The sequence below is a fragment of the Nematolebias whitei genome, chromosome 14 (assembly GCF_014905685.2).
Source record: "Nematolebias whitei isolate Nwh7 chromosome 14, NemWhi1, whole genome shotgun sequence".
Lineage (NCBI taxonomy): Eukaryota > Metazoa > Chordata > Actinopteri > Cyprinodontiformes > Rivulidae > Nematolebias > Nematolebias whitei.
The window spans coordinates 20,089,277-20,108,891 of NC_056511.1; the positions used below are offsets into that span (position 1 = coordinate 20,089,277).

Consider the following 19,615-nt stretch of genomic DNA (forward strand, 5'->3'; position numbering starts at 1 on the left):
CGGTCGCCATGAGGCCGCAGCGGCGCTTAGCTGCGAGGGCCTTCAACGCTGCTTGCAGCTTTAATTTAGGCTTGTTCTTCCATTGCAGCTACATTTCAACATGTTTTTAACTAATTTCAGCTGTTTTTCAGCAAGTTCTTCAGCAATAAGCATTCATACTGCATTTTTGCAGGAAATGCAATTTCTTTAGTTGTATATGCTTTTTTTGCATTGTCCTCTGCTGAGAGATGGGCGCATTCCTTTCAAGAAAACTTTTGCATTCTTAAGGCACCATTCTGGTTTATTTGGAGATGATCTTTTCAATTTTTGAATTTCTTTGTTTACGTTCCTAAAGAAATTGTAAATCTCAATCAATCATTTCCCTTCCTTTGTAGCAAAAGGATCAGATAATAATGAGAGGAATGTGAAAGGTGAAATGCCTAAGGGAAGGGTGACTCCATGGACTGTGTCGTTTGCTGCGAAGGTTAAAGAGACATGGTTAAGGTTTAAGGCTACAGAAAAACAAACAAAACACACAAATCAGGCAAACCGATTTAGATCTTTTGGCTTTCTGCTGTGTTCAGACTGGTCTCTTGTTGCAGCATCAATATCAGGTAAGTCAATGATTACAAAGAAAAGTAACTTGGTGATAAAATACAGTGAGAAACATGTTTGTCCTTTAGTATGTTTAATCTGTACTGTAATACCAAATTTAACCAGTAACCTAATTACTGTCTTCAGATTAGGCACATATGAGGGATTATATTCATGATTTTAAAGCCTAAAATCTGTAAATACTGACAGACATGCCGTCTCTCCCATTGTCACCTTAGACTCAAAGAAACCTATTTATTTAGGGAAAAGTTTTAAACACATTTACACATTTGATTTTATAATAATTCATTTTCTCCTGTTGCGCATACCATTTTAATTTTGAATAGGCAACAGATCAGTGCTCAAAATAGATTTTTTTTTCCCATTAACAACACCAGTGATCGTGTCTGGAGTTATTTATTAAAGTTTTTCTAAAAGCAAAGATGATCACTGATTGGCAGTAGCATAAAAATGTTATTTGCTTGAGAATATTTAGGCATTTACAAGCCTCAAAGGAATGTTGTAGTCTTGTTTGAAGCAGTTTATCTAGTAAACACATCAAGCTGTTTGAGATCCATTTACTGCCCGTCAAAGCGTAGGGGTTGTTTACCCCAAAAGGAAACCAGAGCATTGTACAGAGATAAAGTACCTGGGTGTATCATCATGTATGGCCAAGACTTAAATTTCAAACCAATAATTTGGTTACTGTGTACTTGCAGTAACTTATGCAGCTGATCCATTGACATGTATTATAATATTTCTATATACAATACGTATATAAAAGTCCCAGCACAAGCCCAGCTGTGCCTCCAATTGTCACCTTGCACATAACTTTTAACCAATCCTTATTTCTGACTAGTCATGTTTCACCTGGTCCCCCTAAATCTGACCCAATCAGAAGCAGTGTAGGTCATAGAAATATACATATTTACTGACAAATTTACATTTACAGTTTTTGGTGTTGAACGGATCATGACTCTTTGTTTGCAACCGATGTCCTGAGAGCAGTAGTCCCTCGATACTTTGCAGTTCGACTTTTGCGGACTCACGTTTTTGCGGGTTTTCATTGTAAGATTGTACACAATGTTTCCCATTGGCCTGGCTGAAAGAGAAAGGAGGGACCCCCTCCTTTCTCTTTCTGAGGCTGTTTGTCACATAGCCTGTGTCTGTGACAGACATCTTCAGAAAGAGAAAGGAGGGGTGGGTTCTGTTTTTCCCCATCACTGCTCTGGGAGCTTCAGTGAGGTGGATACCAGAGTGAGCGGCATGGATTGTTTATTTAAAATTATCAAGAGTGACCTGAACCGAGCCTTAATCCGAAACGAGCTGGGACATTTCCCGGTTCTGGAAATGTCCCAGTGCTCCTGATGGCCAGTCTGCCCCCAGGATTGGCTCAGTAGCTGTAGCATCAGTCTGTCTGCTCTCTTTTGCTGTGCTCTTTTAGAGCGTTTAGAGAGTTTAGAACATTGTTAAGCACATTGCAAGAGTGTAGAAAGGGTTTACAAAGTCTTAAATATATATATATATATATATATATATATATATATATGACCTTAAAGTCCCAGGTTCAATCCACAGCCATTCCCACATGTCGTGATGTCTCTGAGCAAGACACCCAATCCCCAATTGCTCCCAGGTGCTTACATAGCTGCCCACTGCTGCACCTGGGTGTATCCCAGGTGCGATGGGTTAAATACAGACAACCAATCTTACCATGTATGGGAACATATTGTACAATGAGACATATATTATACAAGAGTTAAAGTAAAAATGAAAGTTTTCAGTGCTGTTGGTGTCTTTATTTCTGTCTGTTAGTGACAGAAACAAATCTAACTGTCCAAAGGTCATGAAACTTAGTGGAGAAGTGAAAGTTGAGCAAAAGTGGAACACGGTTGGTTTTGAGTTTGCTTTCCTTAAAACTGCAAAGCAGAGCTTATGCTTCGGTGATGGAGGCACTCTGAGCACCCTTCTGCTTCTACAACCATATGCTAAAACCAACGTCAGCTCTACGTATTCATGCTTACAGACGACACAAGCTGCGTTCCTCATATTATAGAAGCTAATTTCTAGTTTGAACAAACATTTCATTACATTAGCAGTGCCTTTCACAAACGTATTTTTAAATAATGGGAAGCATTTCTGATATTAAATTTGCCCACACTCTTACAGACATAAAAGCTAGGCTAGGAATGTTAAGTTTTACCTCATTCACGCATTGATCGCACAGTAACACATCTAAGGTGTGTGTGGTTTCAGTCTGCAGAACGGTGTGTCATGTTCAGGTGCAGCTATGAGACAGGTGTAAAGATGAAAAGACTGTCAGGGGAAGTTTAGGGTGTGCCTGCTCTGTCACTGTTCTGACAGGCCTTTGGTATTCTTCCAAAGAGCTCCAGTTGGAAAACCTGCTCACGTTTCTCACAGGATTGTGTGTGTGGCTGTGTGTGTATGATTGGACGTGCGTGTCAGTTTGTATCCCAGAGCAGACTGCATGAAACTGCCTGCTTACTTGGGTTTCTGTGCTCAGGTGTGCGGTAGACTTGAGGGTCTATATGTGTTGATGATTCCTTAGTTAAACCATCGTACTATGGAAGAACTTGACAGCTGCAGCAGCTCCGAGGTGATTTTGGCACCTTCAGTCTCGGTGCAACGCTATGTCACATCTTTGTTATTCAGCCTTCTCTTCTAAACACTTCTTGATAAAACTTGTAAAGTCAACCATAAACTTAAAAAAAGGACGGGTCTTGATTGAGCATCTATCCATGTCAGTGGTTGGGAATGTATGTTTTCTTTAACACTGCTCTTTGTCTCTTGTCAGTGTGTGAGCCTGTGCGTTGGTGTGCAGACCATTGTGATAATACACTCCCTCAGCGTGTTAACAGACTGCAAGAAACAGGGGGCTGAGTGAAAGAGAGCGAATAATTATGGTTCCCCTTTTTGTCTCGGCTCCCTCAATTAAGCCCGAGGAGAGGCAGACGAAGCGCAGGTCTGCTTATCCACTTCAACCTCAAGAACAATAGGACCCCCACAGTCTATCTTGCTATATCTCCTTCCTTTTTGCCTAGACACTTTTTCCTCACTTTCCAGTGTTTGAATTCTTTTAAAAGCGTAGTACCCCCAATATTTTTCCAACCTCAGCAGCCCCTCTCCTTCTACATTTTGCCTGCAGCTTTACTGCACCTCTTAGCTCAGTGTGGGTTTCCACGCTCCCCTTGTTGTGCGTCTATGGTTCCTGTGCCTTGCTTCAGGGCACAAGGAGAGAGAAAAAACAACAAGAGTCTAAACATCTTAGATTGTACACAGCCTGAAATTAAAGAAGACATCAGTTTGATTCTCCCTGCGTTTAGTCAGGCAGCTTGTTCTGTTTGTTTGGTCTAAGAGCAGGGTTTTTAACTTTCTTACAATAAACTCAAAAACAGATTTATTATGGATTTTCCAATCCTGAAATTTGCTTATACTTTTGGTATAGCTATAGTTAGATGTTTTGAAATGAGTGTTTTGTGGAAAGTTATGCACAATTAACATCTTATTTGTTGTAGGTAGGATTTTGAATGGTCTCGGTTTGGAAAAAAACGGTTTAATTTTGGTCAGACTGATGAGCTGATGTCTGGCCCTCTTGTGACTAAATGAATAATGCCATCTTAAAACAACTCAAATCTCAAAAAAAATATATAATTTTTCTTCACACCTGGCACTTTATAGATTATTATTGCACATATTTTGCAAGGGATCAGCTGTGACTGACCGTTCGTTCAGATGTGGGACATCAGCAGGTCTGCCAGTGATGGTGTAACGTATTGAATATTTATATTCTTCACATAACTCCACTTTAAAAACATGCATTGTCTTATTAACACATTTTATTGTGTGAAGGTTTATGAAGTATTCACACTATTGTGGTCCATTTTTATTCTGTACATTTTTCGGCATCTTTCTCGTTCCACAATTTTTGTGCTATTTCAACAATTCAATATCAAAAATGTTCAGCTCTTTCAAAAGAGAGGTGCTAGGACTTTTGGTATTGGTGCAACTTTTGCTTTTAGAAATATTTAGCCTTTTCTGCCACTTTTTTCTCATTTCACACCTTTAGATCTGTTTACATTCTGCTTCTTTCACATTTTCTTCTGGTTCAGCTTCTTTCAACTTCCTTGTGCAAATAAAAATAATTCAACTACTTTCAACTATTTTTTCAGCTGTTTTGTGCTCCTTTTAGATTATTTCTGTTAACCACAACATTTTTGTGCTTTTCTAACTTCTTTCTGCTAATTTCAGCTTATTATGCTCCTTTAAGCTTACATGTACTTCTGCGTTTCAACAATTTCTGTTATTTCAGCTACTATTTTGCTGTTTTATACTAAGTTGAGCTTTTTTCAGCTAATTCCACGTTTTTTATGCACTCATTTAATCTTTTTTCATCCTAATTCAGCTAAAATGTGCTCACACTTTGTTCAGGTCATTTAAGCTTTTTTTCTGCTTTTTTAGCTACTATTCAATTGTTTTTTTTGTGTGTGTGCAAAGTTCTGCCTTTTTCAGATAATGTCCACTCTTTTGTGTTAATTTCTGCTTCTATCAGTCTAATTGGGCACAGATGCACTCTCTTCACTTTCTTCAGGTAATTTAAGCTTCTTCCTGTCGTTTCAGCTACTTTTCAGCTATTTTTTTGCTGATTTCAGCTTTTTTTAAGCTAATTTACCAATTTTTCTGCTCATTTCTGCTTATTTAAACCACATTCAGCAAAAATGAGTTCTTTCTGCTTTCTTCTGCTAACTTAGGCTTGTTCTTCTATTTCAGCATGTTTTTAGCTAATTTCAGCTGTTTTTCAGCAAATTCTTCAACAATAAGCATTCACACTACATTTTTGCAGGAAATGTGATTACTCTAGTTGTGTTTATGGTTATCGTTTTAAAAGTGTGTTATAGTTTTCTATTCATCCACAATGCAAGCACTGGCTTTTTAAAACTCATCAAGTATGCATGATGTTTTCCATTTGTTTCAGGGGGGTGGGTGGACAACATGTGGGTTGGCCTCATCAGGGAAGATGAAAAAGAGGAGAGATGTGGAATGAAAAGTAGAGTGGGAGGCAGAAGAGAGGACTCTCAAGGTTAAAGTTTAGTTTATATAACTAAACCCCACAGCTGAGGTGAAATGTGCTGCAATGACCGTGTTGTATTAATACACAAGAAGACTATGATGTAGGAGATAATCAGTGTTCTCACACAAACTTATTCAAAGGGCATCTTTTTTCTTCTTGTAATTTCTGCTTTTGCCTTTTTTTCTGAACTTTCATTTTTGTGTCCATTCCCAGAAATGCAGCAGGATCAATTTCATGCAAGCCTGCCGCAAAGAATCAACAATCATACAGCGTTATCTGACTACAATCTATAATCTGATAACAGTTGTGATATAAATAGCAGCTGCAGTTGTTGAAAGAAACATTTTATTCAAACTGAAGTATAACTGAGAGCCATCTGCCCTGGAACTGAAAATCGATTATAATTTGTCTCGTAAACAAGGTTTTCTTTTATAATTTTCTTGTTTATTGGCGCTTAGTTTCATCATCAAACATGATAACCGTATTTTCTGGCGTATAAGTCGCAGGTTTTTTTTTACATAGATTTGTTAGTCTTGCTACTTATACTGTATGCCAAGGCGACTTATAAATTTTTTTTTTTCATATTCATAACACAATTTTTGACTGTTGCGTTAAATTTCTAAGAACTGCAACAGCGAGTCCTCCCGTGCACGCTCGCTCCACTCAGCTGGTGCAGGTGGAGGAACGCTGGAGATCTAGTGGCTCCGGCTGCAATGGATGGATGGATGGATGGCACTGCGCCTCCCAGGTGAAATAAAGCTGTTTTGACCATTAAATAAATGCATAATAAACGCAACATGTCAGCGGTGATACATGATAAATGCTACTTATACGCCAAAGCGATTTATATGTTTTTTTCCTCTTCATGATGCTTATTTTGACTGATGCGACTTATACTCCGCAAAATATGGAATAAAGGGCAGCATCAAATAAGATTCTGAGCTCTTATTCAGACAGACTAAATATATTTATTGTTCTGATCTGGTTTATTATGTGTAAAAAGTGAATATTTATCTAATTAACTGATTAACTAAAATTATAGGCTTATTTATTCACAAGCAGGATTTCTTGTACATGCCCTCACACTGAACTGTGCATTTTGGAAATATTGGTCTATCCTAAGCAGCTCAGAGCTGGTATTAGAGAACATTAGGTTGAGTTGGCAGATATCAAATAACTGAGTCTAAAGCTGTAAAACACACCACGGTTTTTTGTTTTTAATTTAATCTTAATCTTTTGTCATTTTACCAGCACTGGATAACTGAGGAGACACTTCTTTGTCTGCACAGAGAAAAGAGGCGTTTTTTCCAAATCATGTTTTCCTGCACATGTCTGTGTGTGTTTGTTTGGTTTTGGTTGGCTGTGAGCATCAGGGTAAAACACAAAGAAACCCCCCCCCCCCCACACACACACACCACCTCCACCACCACCACCCACCAGGTTCATACAACAGAATACCTCCATTTTTTTCCTGTGATGATGAGTTTGTGTAATTCATAGTTGTCCGCCCATTTGTCTGTCTTATTGCCGCACTCGTTTTTCTTAAAAAACATTTTATCTAACTCTTTTGACAGTGACATCACACAGCTTTTTGTTCACAAGCTTTATAGTTTTGTTCTTTTCCCTTTTCTTTGTGTGTTTGACGCACTACCGGTAGGTCAGGGGTGTCCAAAACATTTTCATAGGTGGGCCAGAACTGTCTAAAGGAAAGGTCTTGCGGGCCAGAAAAATCAGATTTTAGGGAATTATTATTTTTTTTTAAAGCATGATTTTTTTCCTCCTCATTTTTAACAACTTGAATAATATTTTGGAGAAAGGTTAAAAGTTTAGCTTAACTTTTTGTAGATCCAGAACATTAGGATTGTCCTTTTTAAATTTTCTTTTAAATAATTTAATTTAGGTTTTCAGGGTCTGTTATTTGTTTTCTTATGCTTGGAAAGTTCATTTTTGTTTATCTTCAGAGGCAAAAGCCTAAAATGAGTAGCTGTTCTTTAAAAACAGGGGTGGAACTTCAATCACCTGTTTGGACCTCGCACGGCCCAAATGGGTCATGGAAGTTCTGAAAAACAGCTGGCAGTCACTAAAACAGATTCACAGAAGGTTTAAAGGGACACTGATAAAGTTGATCAACTTGTATGTCGATGATACCAATTTATATTATTTTCCAAATGTCCAAATTCCCCCCATCGATTATTAACTCAACTAAAATTGTTTTCTCTGAAAACACTTGTTATATTTACCCAAGTTTTATGATTTATCATCCAAAATTCTACTTTTAGGTAGGTCAGTGAAGGTTTGTTGTAGGATAAAGGGATTAATTATAGCAGAAGTTTTGTCTTGTAAATTCACAAATTTTGATAAAATTATTTTAATTTTTTTTGCAGTTAAAACCAAAAAAAAATTATTAAAGTATCACCATTAAATTTAAAGAAGTTCTACATCTGCAAAATCTTGTTAAAACTGTGGGTCAAGATTATACAATTCTTTAATTGGACTCGAGGGCCACAAAAAAATCCTTCCAAGGGCCACAAATGGCCCTCGGGCCGTACTTTGGATGCCCCTGCATTAAGTCATTGAGAACATGTGAGAACCTGACTGCTCAAACTCATATTTCCTTCTTGGTTTTCATAGAACGAACCGACTCCAACTTTTGAGCCTGCGTGGATCATGGAGTTGTTTGAAGATCATCTTACACTGAACTGGGGAAGGCAATGATGCTGCAGCTTGACCACAGGTAACTGCTCGCCTTTCTTGCACGTTTCAGAAATATAAAGTTATCGTTAGTAAATTTGTTTGGTAAATTTTCCAGTTCAGTACAAGGAAAAAAAAAGACTTTTAGTCAGCCTCATTTTGCAGCTTGAGCCCACTCTTGAGAGGCTGATGAGTGGGTTTGATGATGTGTGATTCACAGAAGACAAACTGATCTGACATCAGTTCACTCAGCTGTGCTATGAATCAGGAGATACCTCTGTGATCAACAAAATGGATCCACAAACCACTTTCTTTGTTTTTACATTTGAAATTTGAGGCCTAGCATAAAAATAAAATACACATCACCTGCTGCTTTTTGTGCTAGAGTTTAAAAACTGACATTATTTTATATTTAGAAACAACAGTTATAGCCGTTTCGATCAAACCCTGAAAATAATGCATCTTACGTGGGATCACCAAGTCTCATGTGATTTATTAGTGCTCTTAGTATGAGTTATGAATGACTCCCAGCTACTACCATAAAATATTTTCCTTTACTTACGTCATAGGTAACCGACATGTTTGCGATCTGAGAGCCTTATTGGCTACAAAGATGCAGATGAACGGTTTGAATATTAATTCAAGTAGCAACTGTGCTCAGTAGCGACTTCTGATATAGCAATGTAGATTACATGGTCTAAATTGTACTCAAGTATGAGTAAAATTACACACTTGAAAGAAATACTCATAAAAGTACAAGTAAGTTCCCAAAAAAAATCTACTTAATTACAGTAATGTGAGTATTTGTAATTCGCTATTTCCACCCCTGATCCTGTTCAACATATTTTGTGGTAAAGGAATTAAGTTTAAAGTACATGTAGGCAGTTTTTGCACACAACAAATATGTTGGAGATTATTTCAAAACATCTAAAGTGTGATTTTGTTTTCAGTCAGTGTAACCCAGAAGAGACAATACTATTATTTATTTCTACTCCACAGTTAAAATATGGGGAATGTGGAGAGTCAAAATGGTGACAGTGGTTCCTATGGCGACAGAGCAGGGCATCTCTCCCGCAAACACACATCCCGCTCACTCCGCCTCCCCAACAAGCAGCTGGTCACCCGACGCCCAAGGCACTCCTCGTCCGGGACACAGAAACACAGAAACTCTGAAACCTCGACCCGCTCCTCCAGCACACCGAGCATCCCACAATCCTTAGCGGAGACCGGGCCGGAGCTTTACAATGCAGGAGATGAGTTGGGAGACTTCAGTCTCAACCCCCACTGGACGCAACGTGTTGCTATAACGATGAGGCCCGAGTCCTATCAGCACGAGGATGAACCTTTGACCACACCGACTCCTGAAACTTCAGAGGCATACACACTTGCTCAGGATGGAGGAGACTTGATGGGTGGAGGAGAGGGCGACAAGGAGGGAACGTACCTACAGCGAATGAACGAAGGTCCTCGAGATGGAGGGAATTTTAAAAAGAACAGGTCAAAGTCGGCAGACATGTCAAGAGAAGACAGTTTGGAGTTTTCTCTGTACGACTGCAGCCAGGACAACCTGACCAGCACTGAGGACATGATCGATGGAGGAGAGGAGGAGGAGGAGGAAGAGCAGCTGTGTCCCAGAGGCAGCACAGGTACAACAACACACATCATTGCAGTCCAGAGTTCTTACATAATCAAAACAGTTGCAATGTCAACATTTGTGCAAATGAAACCTGAATTTACATATTCTAACAGAATAAATAACAGTGTTTTCTGGATTTGATAAATAATATATTTTTATAAAAAGTGTCAAATATGTGCATGTATGCAGGAAGCTGTTGATTTGATTCACTATACGGATAATGAGAGGAAGGGAGATGAGAAATACACAAGCCCTGACCGAGTAGGAAAAAACAATTTGAGCCATAGAGCTGATTGAAAATCTGCTGCTGCCCACCACGTGAAGCACTTCTGTCGACCACAGGCTTGTTTAAGGGGAGCAAGAGCTCCAGGAGTTTAGCTTGACAGCAGGCAATGACTTGTAATTTACTGATGAACGTTTAAGTGCTCTTAGAAGAGACAAACGAATGGTGCTATTTCAAGCACATATAAATGCACACGTAGAAGAAGCATGACAAATGTGCCTTAAAGTAACCATTTGGGGATGGTGGTATGATGGTATGGGATTTGTCTGGTTAAATAAAAGGTTAATAAAACTAACAGGAATCAGAAAACTCTTAAAACCCACACATTATCCGGCACCAAGCACCTGTTTTATGTTCCAGGCTCAGCTGAAAGGGCTTCTTCTCTGGACCATCTGTGCAGCCAGAAGAGTCCTGGCCTCCTGGGCCAGAGGATTCGTCGTGTTAAAAATCGCAGAGAAGCTGAGTGCAACGGAAAGGGAAAGGGGGAAAGTGAGTTGTTGTCTCCGAACGAGGAAGATGGTGGAGGGTATGCAGCGTTCACGCTACCCTGTCGACGGTCTCACTGCCTTTCTGAGGGGCTCTCAGGGCTGGGGATCCCTGCTGCTCCGTGCCCAGCCTTCCAGGGACGACGTGCACAGACTACTCAGGTTTAAACACGTTTCTCATATTACTAAATAAATATATCAATATATGTTTTGTCTGGGCAGCACAGTGGTGCAACTGGTAGAGCTGCTGCCTCTCAGCGAGCAGGTCCTTGGTTCAAACCCTGGTCCAGGGGCCTTTCTGGGTGGAGTTTGCATGTTCTCTCCATGCATGCGTGGGTTTTCTCCAGGTACTCCGGTTTCCTCCCACAGACCAAAAACATGCATGTTAGGCTGATTGGCAACTCTAAATTGTCCCTAGGTGTGAGTGAGAGAGTGAATGGTTGTTTGTCTCGTTTGTCTCTGTGTGTCCCTGTGATGAACTTGCGACCCATCCAGGGTGTACCCCACCCCTCGCACAGTGATTGCTGGACATGGGCACCGGCGACCCCCGTGACCCAAAATGGAAGAAGCGGGTAAAGATAATGGATGGATGGATGTTTTGTCTGGTATTTTCTTTGTTTGATTTTTTGAATTGATCTTAGAGTGATAGAGAGACGGTATTCTAACAGTGTTTTTCACAAAGTTTGGGAAGTTTAGACATCACAAAATACACCAGTCATTCCAGTCATGACACTATTTTTTGACAATCAGACATTTCCTGTAGTAAACACATGCTATACAGATGTGCATCCAAATGTGCTATTTGCTTTATATATATATTTTTTGTCTTATTTAAACAATTTTCGCATCATCTCACTACAGCTGATTAAGTCATGGAGTAAGAGACGATGCAGTTGCTGGTATAATCTATCTAACTGAAAGTCACTTATTGTAATTTTGTCATGTTCATGCATCACTGACTTATAAATGACAAAATATAAATGACAAAATGAGAGGGCAGTATACTGACAGAGAGAACAAGACTTTTAGTTCAGCTCATTTACGCAACCCGCAAGCACCCTTGGATAGCAGCTCACATGACGTGCTTCTTATAAATTAAAGTTGCAGGCAAAGGGGACCGCTGGATATGTAAAGATCTACATCACAGGAAAACAAAGAGTAATTGCCAGAGAGACTCTCTTTTGTGTCAACATGAGGAACTTCTTGCTCATTGCGCCGCTCAAGGTGGCTGCATGTTGGAGCAGCTCTGTTACTTTCATTCTGAGATTTTGCTTTTGGAAACTTTAATTCCTGTTTTTCTGGATGTAAATCACATTTTTGGACGATTGTTTCCTCTGGTATCAGATGCTGTGCAGCTGGAAGGATTTTTACTGAAACTTTTTTAGTTTTGGACATTTGTTATGATGTGTAACCATGGCAACAAGGCTGTTTTCTACAACCAACAGCAGCTGATTAACATCTTCAAAGCTCAAATAATATTTCAAGTACAGCCCCAAATCTCAAATGAGTTGAAAAGGATGTTCTGTGGACGCATTCTCATCTACCTGCCAGCTGTGCTCGAGTGCCTGACCACTGAGATCCTGGAACTAGCAGGAAACATGGCTCATGAAAGCAGAAGGACAGGATCGTCCCTCGGCACTTACAGTTGGCTGTCTGCAGTAACGAGGAGCTCAGCAGACTGCTGGGAGGAGTGGCCATCACACTGGGAGGAGTTCTGCCCGGCATTCGGGAGGTCCTACAGCCCGGGGGAACCGAGAGGCCAGCCGAGTCTGGGTGGACGGATCAGACGGCATCCGCAGCCAGTTTCTTAGGATCCACTGTGGGATGGACCTTTACAAGAGATCCTTCCTGCCTACAGTCATCAGTATCTATAACATCTCTTAATGAAATGAGGATAATGAGTTACAACAACAAATAATTTCCCTTTGGGATTAATGAAGTATTTTTGAATTGAAATGAATTTAATTATTTTTTTTTTGTATTAGAAAAGTGTGGAGGATACAGATTTGGGTGCGTTTGTGCTTTTTGCAAATTATACTCCACGATGGTTTAAATGCAGGCCCAGAAATGTGTTTTATGTGTAATTTAACTGTTTAGGCTTGCAAATTTATTCACATATATTATAGTTTTTATGCAAATCAGTTGTTTCTTCCTTGTGTCCCTGTCTGACAGGACATCTCAGGTGTCCTGGGAGAGGGAAGTGAGTATAGCGACAGCGGAATTGATGGCATCGCCACAGAGATGGATGCAGACGGAGACCTGGTTTCCCGTAGGTGCAAAGCCATGTCGGCCTCTTTCTCAGTCTACTCTGCCCACGAGAGCAGTATTTTCAATGGGAGTGACAGCGGTAGCAGCAGTGCCGGTGGAGTAGAAGGACGAGCTGGCGAAGGAGGCAGGGGAGGGGTGTATGAGAACTTCCGAAAGGAACTGAACAGTCAAAACTGGGTTAGTAGCTTTTGCTTGTTTCTGTGTACTCTTTCTGTGAATTGAAGATATTCTAGTCTCTCTTCTCTTTTCATTTTACTTTCTCGTCAGACAAATCAGGGCCGGGACTGCATGGAGGAGGCCAGCTCCGCTGTCAGCGATGAGCAGAGTAGCGGGACACTCAGCAGTGCCTATCCATCCGAGTCTGTGATTGAGTGCGCTCAAGGCACAGTCAGGAAAGCTGGTGCTTTGTCTGTGAAGAATTTCCTGGTCCACAAGAAGAACAAGAAGGTGGAATTTGCAACCAAGCGAAAGTGGAAACACTACTGGGTGTCTCTAAAAGGTGCCCCCTAAGTTTGCAACCGTTTTGACTGTGAACAAAAGTTCCTCCCTAGTGTGCCAAATTTACACAAGTCATGCATTTAACCATTGATCTGTGAAGCCAAAACACAAAACATCAACAACAGTTCAAGGAGGTTGCTAATATGTTGCTGACTGTTCAGGTTTGGTTGATTTGCCATTATGCAAAAATCAACACAAGGTCATCAATGCAAGGAAATATTGAGGCCGCGAAGAACCGTCTCGACTCGCCAAAAAAGAAACAACAAGAAATACCAAAGCATGTAGCAAAATTACAAACAACACGTCACCAAAAGTGGAAAAGAAATACATCTACAGTGAGGTTCTTTCAGCAGCACGGTTCTGTTCTGTTAGCAGTGTGGTATTGTTAGCGCGTTAGCAGGTCTTGTTAGCAGGTCCTGCTAGCAGCTTGATGGTAACAAGGACCGCAGCAGCTGCCCTCACAGACTTCCCTTCAGAACCGGGTCCAGCAGACCGAAAACATCCAAGGTTTTCCTCGCGGAGCCGAACTGGTTCGTAGAGTTCGGTCTGTGCAGTCAGGTGGAGGATCATGGAGACGGCCGCCATGACGGCCACCATGACAGGCCAGAGCCTGAGCCCAAAACTGGAGGGGGCCAGGAACTGAACCAGGATGGCAGGATAGCAGGATGGCAAGGCAACGACTCACAAAACTCCAAAAGTGTGTCATGGTCATACCCGTAGCGTGGGTGTGTAGTGTATGCGCAAAAAAAAAATTAAAACAAGAACAACAGGAACAAAAAAGATTGAGTCGAAGCGAAGCTCCCGTCAGTGCAGCCATACTGCAGCGCTCATGACGTTACACTGTTATGACTGTTATGTTTGATAAAACATCGATGTGATGTTCTTTGTTTTGTTTCTTAAAGGTTACTAATTTTTAGAGAGTTATACTGAATGTACCACATTCTTGTTGGATCTTTTTAGAAGCCTTATTCTATTCCTCTGAAAGCATCTCCTTGAAAAGGTCCCAGGTGTTCATGTGGCGTTAAATGAAGTGTAGGTTTGTGTGGACCAAAACTCCTGAAGCCAAAATATCACACTCAGAAAAGCCCCTCAGTCTTACCTCAGATCATTGAATCTTCTATATTTTCCCTCCTCTTATATTGTAATCACATCAGACTGAGCTCAGCATGTGCCCTTGGTTGTCACCCTTTCTGTTTATGTTCTCGCTGCTCTTTGTGGCTACGCATTACCTCTGCCTCGTCCCAATTTAATTTTACGCCAGGATCCATGTCTAATCCAATTCAGGCCTTTTAAAATGCACAAGATGCAGCATTTGCAGCTGTGCTATATCCACTGTTTGTATCCATCCATCTCCAAGAAGACAAATCTGTCTGCTCTTTTTGACCTCAAGAGAAAATTCGAACGAATAAACAAGAATTTTTGTTCCGATACAAATTACAGCTACAATATGACAACTTTGATAAAGAGTTAGTAAATGTATTTTTTTATTGTTCATTTTCTTTGTATTTTTTTTCTGTTTTTCAAGGCTGCACCCTTTTTCTGTATGAATCAGATGGTCGCTCGGGCATTGACCACAACAGCGTTCATAAACATGCACTGTGGGTGGAGAACAGCATCGTCCAGGCTGTGCCTGAACACCCCAAGAAAGATTTTGTCTTCTGCCTCAGCAACTCTGTGGGAGACGCTTTCCTTTTCCAGGTGAGGAAAATGCTGGAGTTCAAATCATCCCTCTTCTGTGGTCAGTTTAATCGTTCTGAGACAGCATGACAGCACTAAAAGCTAGGCAAGACATAGACAGATGAATGGAAGATGTAATATTTCATCTAGGGATTTCATGTGTGTTTGTGTGGCACATGACCTTTAGCTGGAAGATATGACAGTGCCATGTCCATGTGTTTGTTTTATGTCTGACATGTTTAAAGGCCACATAGTAACACTGTGACACTGATAACTATTGGGTGTATTCTGCAGCAATTTATATTCATCACCACTTTCCTCAAAGGCAATTTGTAAAAGCATAGGAAGATAATTATTAATTTCATGATGAGATTAAGGTGACACCCTTACACGTGATAGTTAGGACTCAGACATTAATTCTTCTAGCTGTCATATTCATATTCATCCTCTTTGTTGTTTCCCGTTTTGTTCAAAGTTTTCTTTCCTCCATTTCTCACCAGACATCTGGCCAAACTGAACTGGAGAATTGGATCACGGCGATCCACTCGGCATGCGCCACAGCTCTCGCTCGGCAGCACCACCGGGACGACACGGTGAGACTGTTGCGGACGGAAATCCGCAAGCTCGAGCAGAAGATTGATATGGATGAGAAGATGAAGAAGATGGGAGACATGCAGCTGTCCACAGTCACCGATGCCAAGAAGAGGAAGACCATTCTTGAGCAGGTATGAAGAGAACTATTATAACCTAATAAAAACTGATAAAAAAAAAATGTAACTGAAAATATAAAGGAAAAAATGTATACAAATTCAGAAATAATCCTACCACTTAAAAAAATCAGTTTTGTTTCCATATCATCATGTGGCAAATTAAAAGATTGTAACATACATATGAATCAAGCTTGTGATCCTATTAGATCCATATTTAAACATATAAAAGCTCCTGAGGGGCTTTAAATATGCACATTTTTGTACCTTTGAAGTGCACTGATATTTTCATGCAGTCAAAATGCATTGCTAAATCATCTTAACTGGATAGTGTCATTCAGACAAAATGTTTTGGGAGAGCACAATCAGCTCCAGGTGTTTTTTTTAATTTCCAACTGGTTATCATTTTTAAAGCACATTCAGAATATTATATATAGATAATATATAGATGTATCCTAGGAGCTACAGTATGCTGTCAGGTGTAATTGCAATTTCCCCTGGTAGGGTCTCTCCCAAGGCAGATTGGTCCCATGTTACGGATGTTATGGACACTCAGGTGAAGAGTGGAGCTGAGCTGTTAACTGATCATTAACTGGTAGTGAGTTGGATCAAATGGTGGGAGAAGATACCAGACAGACTTGGTAGACCCAAATGTGTAGTGAGAGTTTGCAGGGAATGCCTGGCAGAAGAACCTGTCAGAAAGATCCTAACTCGCACCTCTGAGAAAACTTTAACCCTATCCCAGCTGAGGTGGGGGACACTGTTTGAGTGGACATTGTTCCACACCTCCTATGTGGAGTCGGCCACCTTGAGCTGTGGCTGCAAGGTTGTCAGTGTTCCTCACGGTGGCCGTCCTTAAACTCAGTGATGGATATCCAAATTAGAGAAGCTGTCAAGCTGAAGAAGGAGTCCTATTGGGCCTTGTTGGTTGGTAGGACGTCAGAGGCAGCTGAGGAGTTTTTGTAAGCTAAGCAAGCTGCATACCTAGCTGTTGCTGAGGCAAAAGCTCGGATGTGAGAGGAGTTTGGTGAGGTCTTGTATAGAGATTCTCAAACACTCCAAGGAGAATCTGGCAAACCATCAGACAACAGAGGTAGTTAAAGATCTGGAGTTCCAGGGGTGGATGAGATCTGCTGTGATCTTCCCTGACCCGTCAGAATACACATAATGTTAAGGCTAATCATTATGTTTACTTTGACTCCATCAACCAGGGAGCCTGGGGTCCTAGCTGCCTGGGGTCTGCTGGAGGACTGCTAATGGTAACTGCTCTCTGTTGCTCCGTGCAACCTAAGAGGCCCTGGCTAGCTAATAGATTTTCAACCTTGTGGAGCCAAGTTGTGGAGCCAAGCTTTCAAATCAGACAGCCTCATCTCCAAAACTACCACGAGTGTTTGTTACACATGTCATTATAGCTAACTACTCTGTAGACATAGGATGACATGTCACTATTTATTACAGTCTAGTTTATGTAGGTACCAGGTAGATACCAAATAATTAACTAGTACATACCTGATATGTACCTGTTATACACCCAGTATGAATCTGGTATTACCTGACACAGACCAAGTTCATACCTAGTACGTACCAGCTAAATACCAATATGTACTCAGTATGTATCCAGATATGTGTCAGGTATGCACCAGTTAAGTACCAGTCACATATGGAAATGGATTTGTACTAATTAGTGACATGTTATCCTGTATTTATATGGTACATACCTGGCATGTACTAGGTACAGTTCATACTTGATACAAACCAGGTGTGTATGCTTTGCTTCATAAAGAAGAATGCTCCCATCATGAAGTCACACTCATCTAAATAACAATAATAACATTCTGCACAAGTCTTAAATCGTATCTCAAATTTTTTAACAATCTATTTTGTAGAGCCACATAGACTAAAAAAGATCTGTGCAAATAGTTAGTGTCTGAGATCTGTTTATAGTTAAAATGTATCAGAAAAAATATTTACAGCTATTTATTTAAGGCCCAGGAACAGGCAGGTTAGGGCATAAAATAATGCAAATGAAATCCAGTTTGGCAGAATGGTGGCACAATTGATAGAGCTGCTGCCTCTCAGCAAGCAGGTCACCCCAGTTCAATTCCTGGCTGGGGGCCATTATGTGTGGAGTTTGCATGTTCTCTCTGTGCATGCATTGGTTTCCCCCAGGTACTCCGGTTTCCTCCCACAGACCAAAAATATGCATGTTAGGCTGATTGGTAACTCTAAATTGTCCCTAGGTGTGAGTGAGAGAGTGAATGGTTGGTTGTCTCTGTTTCCCTGTGATGAACTTGCGACCTGTCCAAGGTGTCTCCTGCCTCTTGCACTATGATGGCTGGACATGGGCACCAGTGACCCCCGCAACCCAAAAAGGAAGAAGCGGGTAAAGATAATGGATGGATGAAAATCCAGTTTGTGTGTGTCTCTTTTGGTTCCTCAAAGCTTGCCTAATTTCTGAAAGCTCATGTCTCTGCGGGACGATGGCCAGCTCTATCTGTGATTTGTGAATGGTCAGAGGCAGCATAAAGACGGACTAGTTTTTGCGGCCATTTCACAGAAATGTTTTGTGAACATGCCTTCTATTTCACCTCCCACTGCCCGCCCTCTGATGAATTACACACAGCACAGCAGGTTAGCCACTAGTGGGGGTTGTGTTGGTGACTAATATCTCTCCATGGGGGCTTCAGCACTCCCACGTTGCTCTCCTCTCACGACCAAACCGTGATATAACACCAGTGAACCTTTGTGCCTGTTCCAGCTTTTCTTTGATGTTGGTATTTATTTTTATTTTTAGATCAGGATAAATCAGGATCTTAGCAGAAAAGTTTTTCTCATATTGTATAATCACCAATTTTTCATTGCCTTCACTTTTTAAATGCTAATCTTTTCTATTTGTTAGATCTTCTTATGGGAGCAGAACTTGGAGCGGTTCCACATAAACCTCTTCCGCTGCCGCTGCTATCTGGCCAGTCTGCAAGGCAGCGAACCTCCAAATCCCAAACGCCTCCTTGGTTTTGCTTCACGTCCCACCAAACTGATCATGGGTCGCCTTGGCATCTTCTCAGTGTCTTCTTTCCATGCACTGGTATGGTTTACAACCCCTATCTTACATTTTAGCGCACACATCACATACAGATGCCTCACCACCCCTGGTGTCACGGTACACTCCACTAGTGTCCCCTTGACACCAGGGGAGTGCACCTGAAACTGTGTTTCTTCAAGAAGCTGTGCAGTAATTGTGGTTTTAAAGTAAACCAGAGTTCTTTAATCTGTAATTTAAACATGATTCATATGTCTCTGCATGTCCCAGTAGGCCTTTTGTGAGAAATTCTCCACTGCTGACCTTCTAAAACAGCGCAGCTTGAAGAGTGGGTGTGTTTATGAGGCTGTGAAAGTCTTGTCATTAAGTCCTACTGAAAGCGAGGGATTTCTACTTACATAACAAATGTTCACACTAACACAATGAATCTACCCTAAACCTTAGACACACAATTGCTGAAAAAGCTATACCACTTTTATAATCAGTGCTTATAAAGCAACACATAAGCCACCTTATTCCACAGCAAAACATTATTTTGTCATTGATTCATTCAACCTTTATTTATACAGGTTCATCTCATTGAGCCTCGAATACTCATTTACAATTTACTGGCATTCCATTTTATGATTTGACAAATATATATATATATATATATATATATATATATA

At 40.7% G+C, this 19,615-nt stretch overlaps 2 protein-coding genes across 2 annotated transcripts in view; one reads left to right on the forward strand and one right to left on the reverse strand.

Annotated features, from left to right (window-relative positions):
* Positions 1 to 8,933, reverse strand: part of LOC119420884 (glutamate receptor ionotropic, kainate 1) — a gene marked incomplete at its 3' end in the record, with an annotated part of 11,971 nt that extends 3,038 nt beyond the window's left edge. Inside the window, 1 exon segment of the mRNA XM_037688305.1 lies at positions 8,916 to 8,933. Within this exon segment, the coding sequence (XP_037544233.1) occupies positions 8,916 to 8,933 (18 nt within the window).
* Positions 8,317 to 19,615, forward strand: part of tiam1a (TIAM Rac1 associated GEF 1a) — a 20,530-nt gene continuing 9,231 nt past the window's right edge. Inside the window, exons 1-8 of the mRNA XM_037688306.1 lie at positions 8,317 to 8,396; positions 9,353 to 9,999; positions 10,633 to 10,919; positions 12,930 to 13,202; positions 13,302 to 13,524; positions 15,049 to 15,221; positions 15,701 to 15,925; positions 18,807 to 18,992. Of these exons, the coding sequence (XP_037544234.1) occupies positions 9,360 to 9,999; positions 10,633 to 10,919; positions 12,930 to 13,202; positions 13,302 to 13,524; positions 15,049 to 15,221; positions 15,701 to 15,925; positions 18,807 to 18,992 (2,007 nt within the window). The 5' untranslated portion in view covers positions 8,317 to 8,396; positions 9,353 to 9,359. The remainder of the gene's footprint in view (positions 8,397 to 9,352; positions 10,000 to 10,632; positions 10,920 to 12,929; positions 13,203 to 13,301; positions 13,525 to 15,048; positions 15,222 to 15,700; positions 15,926 to 18,806; positions 18,993 to 19,615) is intronic.